The sequence below is a fragment of the Cucurbita maxima genome, unplaced genomic scaffold (assembly GCF_002738345.1).
Source record: "Cucurbita maxima cultivar Rimu unplaced genomic scaffold, Cmax_1.0 Cma_Scf00004, whole genome shotgun sequence".
NCBI classification, from domain to species: domain Eukaryota; kingdom Viridiplantae; phylum Streptophyta; class Magnoliopsida; order Cucurbitales; family Cucurbitaceae; genus Cucurbita; species Cucurbita maxima.
This window is the reverse complement of record NW_019272020.1, coordinates 5,945,545-5,963,263: the sequence shown is the minus strand read 5'-3', so window position 1 is coordinate 5,963,263 and position 17,719 is coordinate 5,945,545. Positions and strand designations below refer to the sequence as shown.

At 34.1% G+C, this 17,719-nt stretch overlaps 3 protein-coding genes, 1 long non-coding RNA gene and 1 other non-coding gene across 5 annotated transcripts; 3 read left to right on the top strand and 2 right to left on the bottom strand.

Annotated features, from left to right (window-relative positions):
• Positions 1–980: 980 nt before the first annotated feature.
• LOC111478273 (glutamyl-tRNA reductase-binding protein, chloroplastic-like) lies at positions 981–5,476 on the top strand. The gene is made up of 12 exons (XM_023122456.1): positions 981–1,219; positions 1,361–1,426; positions 1,591–1,683; positions 1,855–1,953; positions 2,079–2,174; positions 2,332–2,397; positions 2,497–2,587; positions 2,779–2,846; positions 2,939–3,004; positions 3,476–3,526; positions 3,871–3,935; positions 5,171–5,476. Exons 1-12 carry the CDS (start codon positions 1,058–1,060, stop codon positions 5,223–5,225), a joined length of 978 nt encoding a protein of 325 aa, XP_022978224.1. The 5' UTR covers positions 981–1,057; the 3' UTR covers positions 5,226–5,476.
• A 3,037-nt stretch (positions 5,477–8,513) lies between these two features.
• Positions 8,514–8,677, top strand: LOC111478913. The gene has a single exon (XR_002717579.1). It is a non-coding gene; the product is annotated as a small nucleolar RNA snoR138 (small nucleolar RNA).
• Positions 8,678–9,593: 916 nt separating this feature from the next.
• Positions 9,594–11,057, bottom strand: LOC111478290. Its single transcript, XM_023122482.1, has 2 exons — positions 10,197–11,057; positions 9,594–10,063 (listed from the first exon to the last, which is right to left on the bottom strand). The coding sequence occupies exons 1-2, from the start codon at positions 10,932–10,934 to the stop codon at positions 9,947–9,949; spliced, it is 855 nt and encodes a 284-aa protein (XP_022978250.1). The 5' UTR covers positions 10,935–11,057; the 3' UTR covers positions 9,594–9,946.
• LOC111478352 lies at positions 11,040–11,538 on the top strand. The gene is made up of 2 exons (XR_002717453.1): positions 11,040–11,127; positions 11,256–11,538. It is a non-coding gene; the product is annotated as an uncharacterized LOC111478352 (long non-coding RNA).
• A 2,195-nt stretch (positions 11,539–13,733) lies between these two features.
• On the bottom strand, positions 13,734–17,153 carry LOC111478288 (5'-adenylylsulfate reductase-like 5). Its single transcript, XM_023122480.1, has 4 exons — positions 16,457–17,153; positions 15,256–15,437; positions 14,406–14,530; positions 13,734–14,331 (listed from the first exon to the last, which is right to left on the bottom strand). Exons 1-4 carry the CDS (start codon positions 16,622–16,624, stop codon positions 13,931–13,933), a joined length of 876 nt encoding a protein of 291 aa, XP_022978248.1. The 5' UTR covers positions 16,625–17,153; the 3' UTR covers positions 13,734–13,930.
• Positions 17,154–17,719: the final 566 nt, after the last annotated feature.

Genomic DNA, 17,719 nt, shown 5'->3' with positions numbered 1-17,719 from the left:
ATAGTTCATTAGGTTTAGTCTAATAGTTCGTCATTCGGTTCGGTCGAATCGATTGACCGAGACAAACCCGTGTCTTTATTATAACATACTAATGACATTTAAAAGTTTTTTTTAGAAACGTGCAAAAGTCAACATCTTGACAAAACTGTGTCATAAAAAGTATAACTATACGCAACGTAACTTTGGATCTATTCATACGGCTCTAATTCCTCACAGTTTGAGTTCGTCATCATAATAATCACATAGCTCTGCTACCATCTGAAAAATAATTGTAGTAAGAATGAGTATGAACATACTGCTCTAACTTTTCTTTAACCCAAGTCTGTAAAATGTACTTAAGACTGTCTTATCTAGTTTGCTGAACCTTTGAGCTCAATGTTAAGGTTAAATGTTGCTTTACTTAACGGTAATTTGTATGAATGTGTTTTGATTCTGATCCTAACTCTAATCTACTATTATGCATTGTGTAGTCTATTTACTGTTACCGATCAATTAAGGGGGTGGTCAGTCTAGCCCTAGTGATATCACGACGCGAAGATGACTTGTGGTCTACCTATGGTCCTTTCCCTACTTCGATAATTTCACAACTAAGAAGTAGTCGGGAACTTCATTTTTTTCCCTTTGTTTACTGCTTCCCGTCCTTACTTTATTTTGAATATTTCATGTATTTTTTAGTCAATTGGCTCGGGAATGATCCGACTTTCCGTACACATACTGACGACAGACATCACTAAACGCTAAAAATTTGCATCTTAAAGTATATGAAAATTTAAAAGATACTTCTATACAATCATATTATCGGGTTTAAAAATGCATCTGATTTATTTTATTTCAATAAATAAATTAACTCCATTATTATTTGAGAAAAAATATTCAAATAAATATTTAACCAATAAAAAAAAATTGAAAAGTTTTTCCAATAAATATATTTTTGCAAAAAATAAAAAGGCGAACAAATTTATTTTCTTTTATTTGGTAAATCTTTTATTTCGAAAATCAAGAGCCGCGTGGAGTTGGTTTAGCTGGCCGGCCGGCCGGCGAGGGAGTACCGTGAACAATGGCGACTGTGGTGCCGCATTCCTTAACCCTCAGATTTTGTTCTCGCACTGCGTTAAATGGCCGAATCGCCTCTCACTTTCCCCGTTCTTTGATCTCCTCTTTCAATCCTCGTCTTCGTCTTTCATTTTCCATGGCTGCGTCAACGGAGTCCACTTCTCAGGTACCTCTTTATCTCCTTTTTTGCAGCCATCGATTCGATGTTTAATTTCTAGTTTCTTGTTGATTTCATTTGTGCGGGAACAATTTTGAAACTTAGGAAAGATATTTACTGTCTTTTACTCTTTTCTTTTTCTATGATTAGATTGTAGCGTCTGGCGATGCTAACAGCGAAGAAATTGATGTCTCGAAGTTGATTCAAGCTCATCAGGTATTTATTTCTCTTGATATTATGTTTCGTTAGTGCAAAGATTGGCGCTCTGGTAGTTTGGTTATGATTATATTTTCATTCTCGAGATTTTATGATTGAATAGAGTTGTTTGATGTGTTTTGTGTATTTATCAAGTTCTTGCTGAATGTGAATCAATGTTTTAGGAAAAAGCGGCTCGGCTTTCGCTTTCACCAGCTGAAGAGATTCGAACACTAATGGATCAGAGAGTGCGCGGCATGCTCTCCACCTTTTCCCGGGTTTTCACTCTCTTTTGATGTTTAGTCCTGTTATCGCCATTGGAATTTGCTGCATAACTGTTTATCACAGAAAACTCACACTCCTAGCGTACATTGAAATCTGATTTCTTTTTAGTCACTTACATTTGATTGGCTTCTTATTCCTAAGTAATAAGGTCTGCTCCTGTGCAGAGATTTGAAGGTTATCCGTCTGGATCTTTTGTTGATTTTGCATGCGATGCTGATGGTACTCCTATACTTGCTGTGAGCAGCCTAGCAGAGCACGCTAAGGTATCATTCATCCTTATGCACCCATTGAGAAGTTAGGTATTATGTGCAATTCATATACTAAATTGGATTTTATGTGTTTAAGTAATCGTTAATTGTTATAAATTTGGTCTTTCTTTTCTGTGCAGAACTTGGCTACTAATTCAAAGTGCTCGTTGCTTGTAGCAAAAGAACCCGAGGATAGGGGAACTTTAGTGGTCACTCTTCATGGTGATGCTGTGGCTGTAAGATATATAGTTACCATTTATTTCTTCTTTCAATTGCATACTATCAACAGAAACGCATAGATATGTATCTTGTTCTTGTGTCTTACAGATAAGTGTTATTTTTGGTTGATGCTATGGCATGTCGATCTAAATAATGTTCTTGTTCACTGTTTAGGTTCCTGAAGAAGATAGACCTGCTGTTCGTGCTGCATATTTGTCCAAACATCCAAATGCATTTTGGGTAGCTAATACTAATATCCAGAATACTTATGTTTTTCATCAGATGTTTCTTCCAGTTTACACGTAAAAGATGAATAAATTACTTCCAACCTATGTTAAGGTTGACTTTGGCGACTTCCAATTTGTGTACATCAAACCAAAAATAATACGATATGTGACTGGAGTCGCAACAGCTTCTTTGCGTTCAGGAGGTTTGTGTACATAGTCTTCCCTTTTTAATTTGTTTTGCACATAAAGCTTTGGCATATATTTTTCATTCAAAACAAAGAAGAGAACTTGAAGCTGGTTTCACTCGGTGCTTAACTCCTAAATGTCTTATTGCTTTATATAAGTCGTGTTCTTGTCACACTGACATCTAACTTTTCCACCTTTTTAATCCAAGAACTAAGCGATGAAGAGTACAAGGCAGCACGAGTTGATCCGGTAGCTCAATTTTCAAAGCCTGTAACGGTGATAGCATCATCTCAAGATCTTGCTTGTTACTCAAGTTTTTAGCTTCGAATTACATATTTTCTGAATCAGATTCTGTATTTTTTTTTTAGTCTCACATGAATAGGGATCATGCTGAAGATACAAAGAACATTGTGAGACACTGGACATCTATTCCGGTAAAATTAATATGATCTAGATATATGTTTTTGTTTAATTCACCTTTATTGGGACGATGTAATATTTGGTTAGTTTAATTTTTTTATCAGATTCTAGACTGTGTGATCAGGGGTTGGTGACTGGGTCTAAAATAGACTTAGCACTCTAGAGTAATGTTAGACCCCAAATTACCAAGGTTTTAGACGTTTCAATTTTAGTAAGGTGTTAGACCCCAATATACTTGTATATCAGTTTTAAGGTTTTAGACGTTTCAATTTTTAGTAAGAGAAGCGTAGCTACAAAATAAGTAATGATTTTCTTCTCTTTTTAGAGTTCATAGGAGGACAAAATATAGTTTTCTAAGGGAAAGAGAGAAAGAAAGAGACGACGTCCCACCATGTTCTTGTTCTGATGTGTTTGCAGTATATAATTAATGTGTACATGTGATGATGAACTATCCATATGAGACCGTACTACTATTCCATCTGCAGGTTGATTCTGCTATCATGCTGGATTTGGATAGCCTTGGTTTTAATGTTGAGGTATTGATGCTACAAATTAAGTTATTTTTAAACCTTTTTGCTTTGTATTGTTTCACAAAAAGATATTATCCTTCAAGTTCTCTGATCATTTGCTAAAATATAGCAGAACATGATATTGTGGACCATTAATCTTGACTGGAAGAAATGACAATATAGATAATTGGACGCAGGAATTCTGGCCTTTATGCTTTGTTATATTTATCGAATTGTGTCAAATCTATCGAGCTATATTAAATCAATATTTGCCGATAATATATTTCAACAGAAGGTGTTTTGATTTCAGTTCTAGTTTCTAAAGGCCATATCCTGTTTTGCTTGTATGATTTCATCTTTTGTTCATTTAGGCTGGTTATCAGGGGAGTTCATTTAAGCTTCGCATACCGTTTCCAAGACGAGCAGAAAATAGAAAGTGAGACTTCTTATCCTTGAATTGTCAGTGCTGAGGCAAAAAGTTGTCTGTTGCGTGCTTTTTTGTGCAGTTGTATGGTTCTCTGCATCCTTGAATTTACTATTTTTTAGATCAATTGCTTCTATAGAAATAATTGTTCCTTAAACTTTAGGGATGATTCAATTTCCTTACAATTTTATCTGGTTAAATCCTGAACTCAATTAAGAAATTGAAAGCCTCCTCAAGGCCAAGTTAGAAAATTAACTAAAAATCAAACAACCAATTAGCGCCATAATGGCCATACCTAATATAATAAAATGAAGGCACAATTCTTGTTCACAACCATAATACTAGCACCTTGGCAGTCACAGATTACGAGAATCCTATCATCTAGCCATATACAAGGATAAAATTCAACTAAGGTTTTAGTTTCACCATGTATTCAAGTTCAGACTTTCATTTGGTGAAATTAAAATTTTGAAGTTGGAATTGGCTCACCCATTAGGAAATTGGATATGTTTTGTGTTGATTTAATGGTTGTGAGCATTGTATCAATATATGGAATTTCTTTGTCCATGTCACATTGCATAAAAGGCTATAATTACAAAATACATACAATATGCTGGAAGAAACATTATGAAGAGCATAAGTTTCTGAGAACGGTAATGCAATCAATGGTTGTTGAATCAATAAATTATGACTAAATCTTAAATATCTAAATCGAGAGTGCACTTTTGTGTAGAGATATATCTTTTCATCTATATTTTGACTTTCTTTTTTATTTATTTATTTATTTTTACCATTCTTGTATTTTGTAATGATATCATCTTTTCCCTTGAAGTCCTGGTCATGTTGTGAAGGTTTATCTTGACTTCTAAGGCACCATTTGTTAACTATTTTGTTTTGGGTTTTTAAGAATTAAGTTTATAACCACTCATTGATAAGTTTTTTTTTGTTTTGTTACCCCCTTTTTACCTGTGTTTTCAAGAACTAAACACAGTTAGCTATTTGGTTTTTGTTTTAAGATTTACCGAAGAATTCAAGTGTTTCTTCAACAAAAGTGAAAATCATAGTCCAGAAATTAGGAAGAAACAAACATAAATTTCAAAATTATAAGATAAAAAATGAAATCGTTATCAACAAGGCTTGATTATTTGTGGATATAATAGGATTGTTATTTGAAAATTTTCGTGCACTTCTCATCGTTATGAATACTTAAGCATTTCTACTAACTTTATTTTATTCCACATTTTTAGGGATGTAAAGACTCTTGTGGTGGAAATGCTAGAAGCTGCTAAGCCTCAAGCTTAACCATCGTCACAGGAAGATGTCCACTATGCGTTCTCTGTCTAATGCTTATATTAAACTTGTCACAACTTTTCTGAGCTTTCTCTTGACATCTTTAAGCCTTAACAATACCTCTCATAAAGTAGTTTTAAGTTATACATGGCATCTGAAAAACAACCCATACATGCAGAATTTGATTACAAATTTAAATGATCACCTGTAAATTCACTTTATTTTTTGTGAATGAAATGGCAGGGTAGATTTGTTGAGGGGCCATGATGATCATCAAACGTGATAAACATGTAAGGATTCTCCAGCCCCCTTTTTTTTTTTTGTTCAGTCATTTGTTTGATACACCTTTTTTACTCAAATTTGAGTTCTGATTTAAAGTTGAGCAATTAGATTAATTGAAAGATATTTGGCTTTCAAAACTGATTAGGTTGAATTTCAAAACTTAAGTGTTTAAGTTTTAATTTTATATCTTATAAGTCTCTAAACTTAGTTTTATATGATTTTTTTTATTTTTGGTCTAACATATTGTTGACATGTTATACTCAAGATATGCAAATTAAAAATTTATTGTTTCATTCGACAAAAAGTTAATTTGATATCAATTAATTAGTAAACTTTTAACATTTTTTGAAATGTATCGAGATTTATTAAACATTTTTAAAGACTTAAATGTAAAGTTTAAAATAAACGAATCTATTTTGAAATTTGGGATTCGGTCCGGTTTACTTTATTAAAGTTGAATAAACTTGAATATGTCAAATTCAAACCATGAGGCTGCATGCATTTTCATTCTAGTTATTGAGATATTATTATATCAAGTTGTTTAGAGAGTGCTATCTTTGCATCACTAGTTATTCTTTAATCATCTACTTGTGTTTTTTCTTATATTCAACTTCAAAGTTCATGATTATTGGAGTCATCTTAAAATCTCGGTACGAATTGAATTGTTTTGGGGAATTTATTCTACCTCGAGAGGGAGAAAATGCTCATAAACTTTGCATACATTATAAGTTTAGTACCTGAATTATGAGATTAATGTTTCTTTGATTCATGAACTTTCAAAAGTGTGTAATTGATCCTATACTTTTGAAAGTGTCTCAATTTTGTGCATGATTATAAGTTTAGTATTTGAATTTTGAGATTAAATTTATTTGGTTCGTAAACTTTTAGAAGTGTTTAATTGTTCTTACCATTTCAAAAGTGTCTTATGTCTATCTAGTATCTGAATTTTGAGATTAATACTTATTTAGATCATTAAAACTTTCAAAAACCTCTTAAATTTTTAAATTTTTTGATCTTGTGTCGGAATAAGTTCTTGACAATTTTATTGATAATTTATATATAAATTATTATTTATTTATTATTATTTTTTTTTTTTGTTGAATGGATTCCTAATTTTTAATTTTATTCTAATATATCTGTTATTTTTTTTTTTTAAATATTAAGTTCAGTAAAAATTATAAATCATACAATCTATGGGGACATTTTTATGGGTATAATTTATATGAATATATACATATTCAACATAATAAAAATGCATTACCAGTTGTTAATAATTAATTATAGCTAATCAATATCTATCTTAATCAGCATATGATATAATTATAGGTACGGCAATAGCTTAATGTATCAAAAGTCTACGTCAATTCTATAATTTAACAATTATGATATATTTCATAATAAAAAATAATAATTATAATATATAATAGACTAAATTAATAAAAATACGTTGTCTTTTAAGAAATTCAAAAATATATTTTTATTTAAATTTTAATAAATTAAAAATTCTTATTGTCAATAGATATTTTATAGATTATTTCTATATTTTTTAATGTTATTTTTTAAATTTTATACGTATTTTTGAAATGTGGTATTAATGGTTCCTGCTTAATTTAATTTAAAAAATTAAGATATTTTTTAAGTTTTTTTTTTTTAAATCGAGAGTTACTTTTGAAATTTATTGAATACGTAGATATTTTTAATAATGGTTTCCATTTAAAATTAATTTTTAATTTTTAAATTTTTTTTTTCATATTTTGTATACAAGTATTATTCAAACTTTAAAATTTAAGAATATATTTTATTTTACCAATAAAATAAAATAAAGTAGCTTCATACCATCCACTAGAGCCATAGGATAATATTTTCTAAAAAAATTCATAGGATTAATACTTTTTAAAAAAGTGATAAACATTTTATAAAAGCCTTTAATTTATAATACTTCAGGATGAGAAATTTAACTTCCATTCATTACTATCATTATTACTATGGTAATTTTCAATTTTTACCCTTCTCAATTTTCACTTTAAAATTTTAATTTTTATTAAATCTAATTTAATTTTATTAATTTACTTACCTTAAAATAGATATTAGCCTACCGAAAAATTCATATGTTATATTTGAATTTACGCTACTTTAAACTCAAGATTCTGGGATAGTTTAAATCTGTTTGGATTTAGAAGTTATGGACCCTTCTTTATAAAAGTAACTTTTTACTGTATGAACTCATTTCGGTACTAAGAGTCGACTTCAACTTCCACATACAAAGACATTCTACCTAGTAACGGGAATACGACAGATCCTGCTTGAAAGAAATAGAAGATATCGTTGTTAAATAGTCGAAAATATTGCACGATAGTTTATGCTGTTAAACCAACTCTCCTACGAGCTCCCGAGAGTCCATTCATCTGACCGTAAATTAGAGCCACTTTTGATTCTTCAATATTTTCTTCATTAATTGCTCCAAATTCTTTCATTTCCTTTCCGAAGTATATTTACATACTACTTTTCAAATACATATACTGACCTACATGAGCTTTGATTAGGAGAGTTCAAATTGTAATTTTTTTAAAAAAATTTATGATTAAAATTGTTACCCAAAAGTTTAGGAATAAACATTCCATTTTACTCCAAATTACTATGATGAATTTTCTATAGAAGGGTAATATAGTAATTTCATAGGTTGCGAACTTTCTAGACTAAGGCCCGGCCCAGCCCATCTAGGATCCAGACCCGATTCGAAAAGCCCAAATCGGACCATACATAGAAACCCTAAACCAAACGTGTCGCCATTAAATTGTTCCCGCCCCCGTTCATACACATCGTGTCCCGCCCCCGTTCATACACATCGTGGATTCACTGCAAAATTTCTTAGCAATGAATTAATTCTCTCTGTTTTTCTCTCACATTTTGTGTTCGTCGCCTGTTTCTGCAAGATCATTCTTCTAATTTTACTAATGGTTTTCGCTTCTTCGTTTTGGGAGAGAAAATGATAATGGAAATGGATTCCGTTTCATCAAATCAGCCTTCGAATAACTAGAAGGTGCGAATTATTATCAACACCGTCTGGTTCAGACAAAGGCTTACATCAATCGATCGGAATTAATATTATTCCGTTTCCGAATCTGTTTGAGGGAGTCGAACGCTTTTTCTTTCGTTCCTCTCCTAGATAGCTTCGGACATATCTCTTCCTACCCCAATATCTTTTGAATCTGCGTCTTTTTAGCTCTTTTGGTAACGAATTTGATGTGAATTCTCTTAGCTTTTTGCGAATCTAAGCTATCTGAATTGGATGTTCTTTTTTTTTTTTTTAGGTGAATGTAATCTATCTGTTGCGAATGCTTAAAACCGAATAGTGATTAAATAAAGCTTTGTAGATTAGTGATAATGGTATTCTGTAGTTGGATTTGTCCTAAGAATTTGATAGTCTTTGCGTATATGATTGTGATATATGGAGTTGATTACGTAAATGGTTTGCGTTGTTTGATACATTGGAGTTTCGTCAGCAATATAATTGGCCAAGCTTTGTTATGTTGTCAAGTTGTAGTCTTGGTTAGATATTTTGTGACTGGTTCAAAACCCACCACGGATCTTTCACTATTTGAAGTGGGTCATAATTCATGAATCTCTTTCCCTTCCATTGTATTCCAGATTTCTTGAATTATTTGATCTGATGTATTTAGTATTATTGTTCCCTATTCATATCTAGAAAAATGAATAGAGAGAGGACTCTTTTAGATTTTTCTTGCTCTATTGTTCAGTGGGTCAGTCTCTCAATTCAATTCCAATATTTTGCCTAGCATTTCACCTCAGTGGTTCAGTATTATTGGTTGTACGGGATTCTTGCCCCTCGACGACTCATAACCAAGATGAGTAAATGGGTAACAGTAGCAACATCTTTCTTGCCCATATACCTAAACTCAAACTCGGTCATAACTCAATTTTCTTTCCCAGGGCAAGTTTTCTTATATTCAAGAAATCTCCGGTCTCTGTATGAGAAATTGATGCTTTAAATACTGGAAATTGGTCCTACGATTGTGGTTTTTCCTGCTGAGATCGTCAGGAAACAAAGGATTTCAGAGAATTTTTATGGTAAACTCAGATTCAAGGCACATTTATTATAGTAGTACAAAAGTTATAAACCGTGTTTACAGGAATCACTGTATATGGACTAAAATGGTGTTCTAAGCAATAAATATTGTACTACTTTTCCAGAATGACCATAATGGAAGACACAACAAAACCATACAAGCCCGTAAAGTTCTTAGTTGAACAACACTCAGTATTTTCAGACACAGTAGGAAATCATCCAATTTCATCCAAGTAGCATTCCTAAACTATTTTTTGTTCTTAAAAGGTATAATCTTTATGTACAGACATGTTTAACTTTGAATAAATTGATAGAACTAGGTCTTGACTCTTCCTTGAGGAAAGACTCTGAACTCTTGGATTCCTTAGAGCCCATCGTAGTGGCCACCACAGGTTATGTGAGCCCATATCTGTGGACGTCCTCTTGTTGCTGTGATCGCTTCATTTAATCTAGTAGCCTGCTGAACTGCCTGCTTTAATTTCTGCAATCAAATGCAATGAAATAAGCTCTTCTGCAGTTTATGGGATAACATTTTCACTGAAATTCCTAAGAAAATTTTGCTTATTCTATTACTGTGTGAGGTAAAAGTTTCATAGAAGTTTTGAATTGCGGACCTTATCATGGGTATAGATCTGGATTCTTAGCTTATGTTGGCTGCCTCCATGAAACAGAATACAAATAGTGGCAGCTGCAACACCGAAGGAGCAAATGGCACCAATCCCATTTAAGCTCCACTTGAATATGTTTAGCCCACCGTTGGATCCATCCCAATTCATCTCGTCTTTGTTGCTTTTCTGGCTCATCAAATTCATTCTGGGCGAGTTGGTCATGTTGTTCTCTGTACCCTCGCCCCCATCATCAAATTGATAATGCCCAACATCAATTTGAGACTTTGTTCCCTTGTTACTAGATCTGGGTGAGTCTATTTTCATGTCGACGAATTCATTTTCCTTCATTTTCTTGAAGAAAACTTGAGTAACAGGATCTTGATCGGTGGCTTCCACACCTCCTTTCTGATCCTTCTCACTCATGGATGATGGCACAACACCGATCACCATGGGCTCCTTGTCTTTTTCTCTCAGTGCCATTAAATCATCTGGGACTTTGATAATTGGGGAGTCCAGTTGAATATGAACAGGAATCGGCTGTTTAGGCAAGAACCCTGAAGAACTCCTTGGCGGTTGGGTGATATGCTTAGAATCCATTGATGGGCACAGGAAGTAGTTCATGTCGAACACAATATTGGCATCAGAAGCCGAACTTCTGTTGGCCGAGACGATCTTCGTCTTCCGATCATCTTTGTAATCAAGCAACCCATCATCAGATAGGATTTCCCAGTCATGGAGATCCATTTTTTCTTTTTGTTTCTTCTCTTCCTTCCACAACAGGGGGGGGGAGTTTACACGGAAGAAGAATCAAAATTTCAAAGCCTCCGGTGTCTTGTAGCTCTTGGACAGGGGACTGCCAAAAGCAAAGAACTTGATATTGCTTTGAGTGCTTATCCCTTTTATTTCTCCCAAATAGTAATGACAAAAGGGTTGATGGGTGAGTTAGGGACCCACCAAGAACTCAAATGATAAACCTTCTTGGATTCTAGCTTCTTATGTTCTTCATTTGTGAATATATTTTTGATTCAATTCAGAGGAAGAAAGATGAATTGTTGACCATTGGAGGTGAATTTTGAGAAGAGGTGATTCTAAGAAGCCACAGCCTCAGAGGAATGGAGCCAAAACAATTAAAAAAGGGTGTCGGTTGCTTGCTGGGATTGTCTAGAAACCATAAGCAAAATAGATAAGTTTCAGTTTCAATCACTTTTTTTTTATTGAATATAATTTTTTATGACAAGGAAGAGGAAAGTTGGAGGTTTTGTGTAAATGCAGCTGTCCATAGCTCTAAGGCTAAGGCCTAAGAATCTTCTCATTCACATTACCTTTATTGATTGCTTTTTTTCTTCTCTCTTTTATTCTTTTATCTCTTCTCTTTACACTACCTTTGATAGTTTAATAGTTTTTTTAGGTTACCTCTATATTTAGTATTGAATTTTTTATTTGGTTTTTAAACTTTTGAAATTAGAAACGTCAATGGGATGAGTTTGGAAATGGTGTTCGTGCTTCTTTGCTTCCTATTTTAACTTAATTCCCTAAAAAAATTTCGCTTATTGGTTAGAGCAAGGTAAGATTGATTCTCTACCGGGATTTAGCAAGAACTCTCTCCGTTGTGAGGCGGACGATGATATGTAATGGGCTAAAGTAGATAATATCTACTAGCGTTGTTTTTGAGCTGTTATAGATAATATCAAAGTTAGTCTCCAATGATACGAATGTGCTTGAGCTGTTATAGATGTTGTCAGTCACTGGAGGGTGTGGCTTGAGCTGTTATAGATGATATTAGAGTCAGTCACTAGACAATGCGGATGTCCTTGAGCTGATTAGATGATATCAGAGTCAGTCACTAGACAATGTGAGTGTCCATGAGTTGTTATAGATGATATCAGAGTTACTCACTAGACAATGCGGGTGTCCTTGAGCTGTTATAGATGATATCAGAGTTAGTCACTAGACAATGCAGGTGTCCTTGAGCTGTTATAGATGATATCAGAGTTAGTCACTAGACAATGCGGGTGTCTTTGAGCTGTTGTAGATGGTATCAGAGTCAGTCACTAGACAATGTGGGTGTCGGGTGTCCTTGAGCTGTTGTTACAAATGATATTAGAGTCAGTCAACTGGTCATGAGCCCAATGAATTTTTTTCCTCTTTTTTATATAAATGAATCTCGCCTCTATTTGGCTAACAAGAAAAATCTTTTCTCTTTCCCCACTCTTTCTCCTCTTTTTTACATTTTTCTTTTTAAATATAGTTTTTTTTGTTATAAGCTTATTTCTTAAATTTAAAAATTGATGTCTTATATATATTTTTTTTTCAAAAATGTAATTATAAAAATAATTGCAACATGTTGTATGTTAATTATTGATGTGGTAAGGTCTGTGGCTAACATATTATAATTCTAAAATAATTACGTAAATTTTATAATATTTATTATTACAAATTTATTAATAAATGTTTAGTTATGACTATGGTTATTTCTATGGGTTACTTGTGCAACAAAAATAAATAAATAAATAAAATAAAATAAAATAAAATAAAATAAAAAAGGTCTATTGTTTGTCCATATATTATATTACTAAGTCAATTTGAATAACTTCTAAATTTAATGGGAAACACATTTTAAATCACTAAACACCCTTTGAATTGTTCTTACTTTCATTTAAAATAATAATAATTCCCAAATTTACTCCATTATTAATCATTTTTAGTATTTTCAAACTTTCATATTTCCCGTAAATTTGAGTTTGTTAATATTTCGTTCCCTGATGAAAAAGAAATCCAATCTCGATCTCTGAAAGCATTTTCCTTCCCCTCCCTTTGTCGAGCCTTTAATGGTTGGGGGAAGCATTTCCTTATCTGAACTTGGCGGGCATTCTTTACTAGCCTGATTCAAAGAAAGAGGGGTGTGAACATAGGCGATGATTTTCAGGTCTTAGGTCATGCGTTCAATACAAAAGAAAGCTGCAGGGATGACAAAAGGAGGTTTCCTGTCTTGCACTGAAAAAGAAATACGGATTTCTAGTTATCAATGATATTCCACATGATCGAGAAAATTGGATAAATCCCGTGAATCCAAAAATAATAATAATAAAAAAAATTATGTGGATCATGTGGAAAAGAATAAAAATATATATTTATAAATATCTTTTAAAAAAATTAAAAAAAAAACATTTTAATTAATCAGTATATGGACAGCTATCTCTCGAGCACAGGTTTAGGTTCGGCCTCAATGGAAAAATAAAACGGAGCACCTAACAACGTATCTGTTAACAAACCCGCTTGTAATTGCAACAAAATTTAATGGCAATGGTCGCAAAGTCAAAGCTCCCAAAATACAAACACTACTTGATTAAGCTTTTGGCATTTGGCCTCTTGTACACAAAATATCTTCAGTCACATTCATAAGCTTTCTAAACAATGGGACCGATAACAATGGGACCGATTTCGACAACGATATTGTTATGATCCGACTGACTATGAACTGACCCGTCATTTAACAAACAAAGTAGCTAACTTGGATTTAGACGATTTAGACATGTTTCGATCGTGTGTAATGTGTAATCATACCATATAATAATAGATAATTTGTACATGCCTTCACAAGAGGAGGCAAAATAGCCTACCCACTACACTCTACTACCTCTAATTGCAAGAAAAATACGTGTTTGACAAGAGAGTAAGACGATTCTAACATCAAAAGTTTCGTTTTTTTTTTTTTTGTTTTTACAAGGTTTTGGGTGAACTTATGTCGATCTCGAAGACGAGGATTCACCCAACGAGACAGATGCCAAAGACGATGCCCAAACACGAGCGTTCCTTGCTCCCTTGTGGAAGTTCTTCGTCTTGTATAGCCTTAGCTTGGCCCACGCCCTTCTAATATCGAGCATGTGAAGGATGCGTCCTATTAGTTGTCGAGTTTCGCCAAATATTTCCAAGTTCAGGTGGGGTATGTAAGATCTGCATAGATTGTTTAAGTGATACAACAAATGTGGTAATTTATAGATTGCTAGACGGAGACAGATGAAAACGAAAGAGAATATCAATAACGGTTCGTCTTCGATATGTTGTCGTTGGATAACTGGCTTTCCAATTCTCTCTATTGTAGCTAAGTCACGGTCGCTATAGTACGGTATCGGTTTTAATCCTGACATAACCAAACATGACTCGCTTTAGCAAGAGCACACACACCCACCATATATGAAAACACGAGAACCTTACCTGTTATTCGGCTATAAAAACGAACAAGGGAAAGTATATCTTTTTGACCGTGATATCGAACACGTGATGTACCGTTCACCAGCAATATAGATGGAAAGCTGTGGATTCCATATTTTGAGAGTACACTATAACATGTAAAGGTAAATGTTTAAGTAAAGATACTGTGAAGCCAAGTTATTATAATTCATTGCTCGAAACCCTGAGCTATTACAAGGAGTCGAGCAAAAGAAAATTCAAGAGACTTTTACATTGCATCTTCAAAAACTTAGCTAAAGAAAAATTTTGAACCCCGGTTTCTTAATAATGTTATTTAAACGAGTCAAGAAGATAATAGTGTGAAAATAACACTCGGAAAAGTCGGGCCCAACGTCGTTGCTGGCACTCGTTCCCTCTCCAATCTATGTGGGATCTCACAATCCACCCCTCTTCAGGGCCCAGTGTCCTCGGTAGCACACCGCCCAGTGTTTGGCTTTGATATCATTTGTAATGACCCAAGCTTACTGTTAGCAAATATTGTCCTTTTTGGGCTTTCTTTTTCGGGCATCACTCAAGGTTTTCAAAACGTGTATGCTAGGGAGAGGTTTCTACACTCTTATAAAGAATGTTTTGTTCCCTTCTCCAACGGATGTGGGATCTCACAATCCACCCCCCTTTGGGACCCAACATCCTCGCAGGCACTCGTCCCCATCTCCAATCGATGTGGGATCTCATAGTTATCATCAAATTTTTCAAAACGACTCAAGCACAATTATGACAATCGTTCATCGAAATGAGATGAATGCATTCAGCACAGAAAAACAGAGCACAAGAACAGAATTTACAATGAGAAAGAAAGTCACAGACTACTTACTTTGGTAGCGTAGAAGATTGCTCAACCAGCACGTGTTCGATTTGAGGAAACATGAAACTGAGAGCTTCAAATGTGTGTCGTAAACGGAGAGAAAACGGGCACCACGAAGCATAGAAGAGCACGGAGGTGTAGCCGATCGTCTCGTAATTAGTCAACGTCCCATCGATATAATTCCCATCAACCTATAAACCAGAAGAGGGAAAAAGAAATCAATATGAGAAGAAACAAATATGAGGCAAAGGGGTTCACAAACTTCTTAGCAAAATGTTAGTAATATGACACTCAGCACTGCCCATTTAGTTCGATCTAAACAAAAGCTACCCAAAATAGTTTCAAAACGGGCGAAACTACATGCAAAATGATTCTTCGAGTTCAAGCAGGTGAGAGATTCGAACCTCTTATCGAGATCAAAGGTACGTGCATCCTCAGTACGAGCACGGGGAGGCCCCAAATTTGATATTCATTCACTTTAAATATGCAAACTCCGACGCTAAGTAGAACAACCTAAACTAATCTAACCTAACCCAACTTAACCTGTCTTCAAATACATAATTCGAAATTGAAACTCGAATCGTTCAAATTAGATTAGGTCTTTGTATTGACTACAAACACGGGAATGCCCCAAATTTGATATTCATTCACTTTAAATATGCGAACTCCGACACTCATGGAACAACCTAAACTAACCTAATCTAACCCAATTCAACCCGTCTTCAAATACATAATTCGAAATAGAAACCTCGAATCGTTCAAATCAAATTAAGTCTTTGTATTGAAATCAAAATTCAACCCAACTCGACCCTTATCTGTTCAAAGTTCGAATGAAAAACTCTAGTCATTTCGATCGACTCTCGGGCTAAAAGAACACTAATCATACCGATTCAAGATCAATCCATCCCATTTGATTTTCAGTTAACACTTGAAAATTTCACAATCAAAAGAGAAAAGAACAAATCTGCATAGATTTCTTCATGTCCCTTCACCTTCATGTTCATCATGTTCATCAATATGGAAAACCAAACACCCAAATCTCCAAGATTTCCAAAGCTAAAAACATAAGAACAACAAGGGAATCCAAACAAAGATTCACAAACATCAACAGCCTCCACAAAAGTTGGAATTCCGACAAGAAAAAAAAAAAAACACGACAAAAAACAGGAAAATCAACACAAAACCAAGAAGATAACAGCTAAAATCATACCTGTAACGGCGAGCTGGAAATCTCAGAGAAAGGGCATTGAGATCGAACACCATAGAGAAAGAAATCAGATTCTTTAGGGCAAAATGAAGATCGGGAAAGGGATTTTGAGGACACAAACCCTAAAGAACAAAGGGCAAGAACATAGACAAAAAGGGAAAAAACAGCCATGTTTGGAGAAGAACACACGAAGAACACGAAGAACACGAAGAACAAGAAGAACAAAGAGGGTATTATAGATTAAACAAAACTCGTGATAAATCCGAAAGGAAAAAGTGAAAGAACAGACAAACAGCCCCAAAAAAGTGGGGTTAAAGATTTGTAATGTTACTAAAAAAAGGGGGTATATTTGGATCTTCTTTATCTAGATCATACGGTGCCCGTGGCAGCGGTGGCAGCGGCGGCGGCAGCGGTGGAGGGTTTTGTTGAAAATTCAACCGGCGTTGTTTCGATCTCCGTTTTATGGGTTATTTTGGGGGGTTTCTGTTCTTCAAATGTTCCAAATAAAGGCACGATTTTGAAGAAAGTCAAACCAAATCACCCATTACAGTAGCTCGCTCCTCGAACACATCCATCCAGCTGAGACTTCGCTGATTAATCTTAAAATATCCGAAAGGATTGGAACCCAATTGAGATTATGCTTTGTTTATGTCTTCCTATGAATGTGGAGTGATTTCTTGAAAGAATTTGATTGGAAAATGAAGAACTTTATTCGTTTTGGGCTTATGATTCATTGATTGTGATGGGATTTTGATAAGAATCTTGTTGAATTAAGGTGTGTCAATTAATACATTATTGATTGCATATAAAAAGCTTTGCCTAGGAATGTTTTATTATTTTCTTATTAAATATCAAATATTTAGGTTAAATTATTTTTTGTCGGAAGATTTTAACTCAATCCGAAATTGGGTTCGGGTTGAGCTAAACAAAAAAGAAAAAAAAGGGAAGGAAGAGGATCACTATGTGAGTAAAGAAAGATGATCACTTGCAATAGGGAAAAGATGTAGAAGCCAGTGCAACTGACGAGAGTGGCGATGCAAGACGACTGGCGAATGACAATGACAAGTACTCGAGAAGGAAGTAGGAAATGTCATGTCTTTGTTGACTGGGAAGAAGTACTTACTGATGTCTTATGAGGACAATCTCACTGTGTTGTGCAAGGAAGAAGAGTACAAGCAGGTATTGTGTAGTGTACTTACTCTACTAGGAGGCTCGAGAAGCAATCGGGTTGGCCTTATAAATACTATACGTGCTGGGTTGTTGTCC

What these genes read in the sequence shown, in the direction of transcription:
- LOC111478273 (XM_023122456.1), top strand. Translation starts at nt 1,058, where the DNA reads ATGGCGACTGTGGTGCCGCATTCCTTAACCCTCAGATTTTGTTCTCGC. An exon ending in TTCATGGTGATGCTGTGGCT is followed by an intron (nt 2,175 to 2,331) that starts GTAAGATATATA and finishes TTCACTGTTTAG; the next exon opens with GTTCCTGAAGAAGATAGACC. An exon ending in GACACTGGACATCTATTCCG is followed by an intron (nt 3,005 to 3,475) that starts GTAAAATTAATA and finishes TTCCATCTGCAG; the next exon opens with GTTGATTCTGCTATCATGCT.
- LOC111478290 (XM_023122482.1), bottom strand. Translation starts at nt 10,934, where the DNA reads ATGGATCTCCATGACTGGGAAATCCTATCTGATGATGGGTTGCTTGAT. An exon ending in AGATCTATACCCATGATAAG is followed by an intron (nt 10,064 to 10,196) that starts GTCCGCAATTCA and finishes ATTTGATTGCAG; the next exon opens with AAATTAAAGCAGGCAGTTCA.
- LOC111478288 (XM_023122480.1), bottom strand. Translation starts at nt 16,624, where the DNA reads ATGGCTGTTTTTTCCCTTTTTGTCTATGTTCTTGCCCTTTGTTCTTTA. An exon ending in TTTCCAGCTCGCCGTTACAG is followed by an intron (nt 15,438 to 16,456) that starts GTATGATTTTAG and finishes TCTGGTTTATAG; the next exon opens with GTTGATGGGAATTATATCGA. An exon ending in CAATCTTCTACGCTACCAAA is followed by an intron (nt 14,531 to 15,255) that starts GTAAGTAGTCTG and finishes TACATGTTATAG; the next exon opens with TGTACTCTCAAAATATGGAA.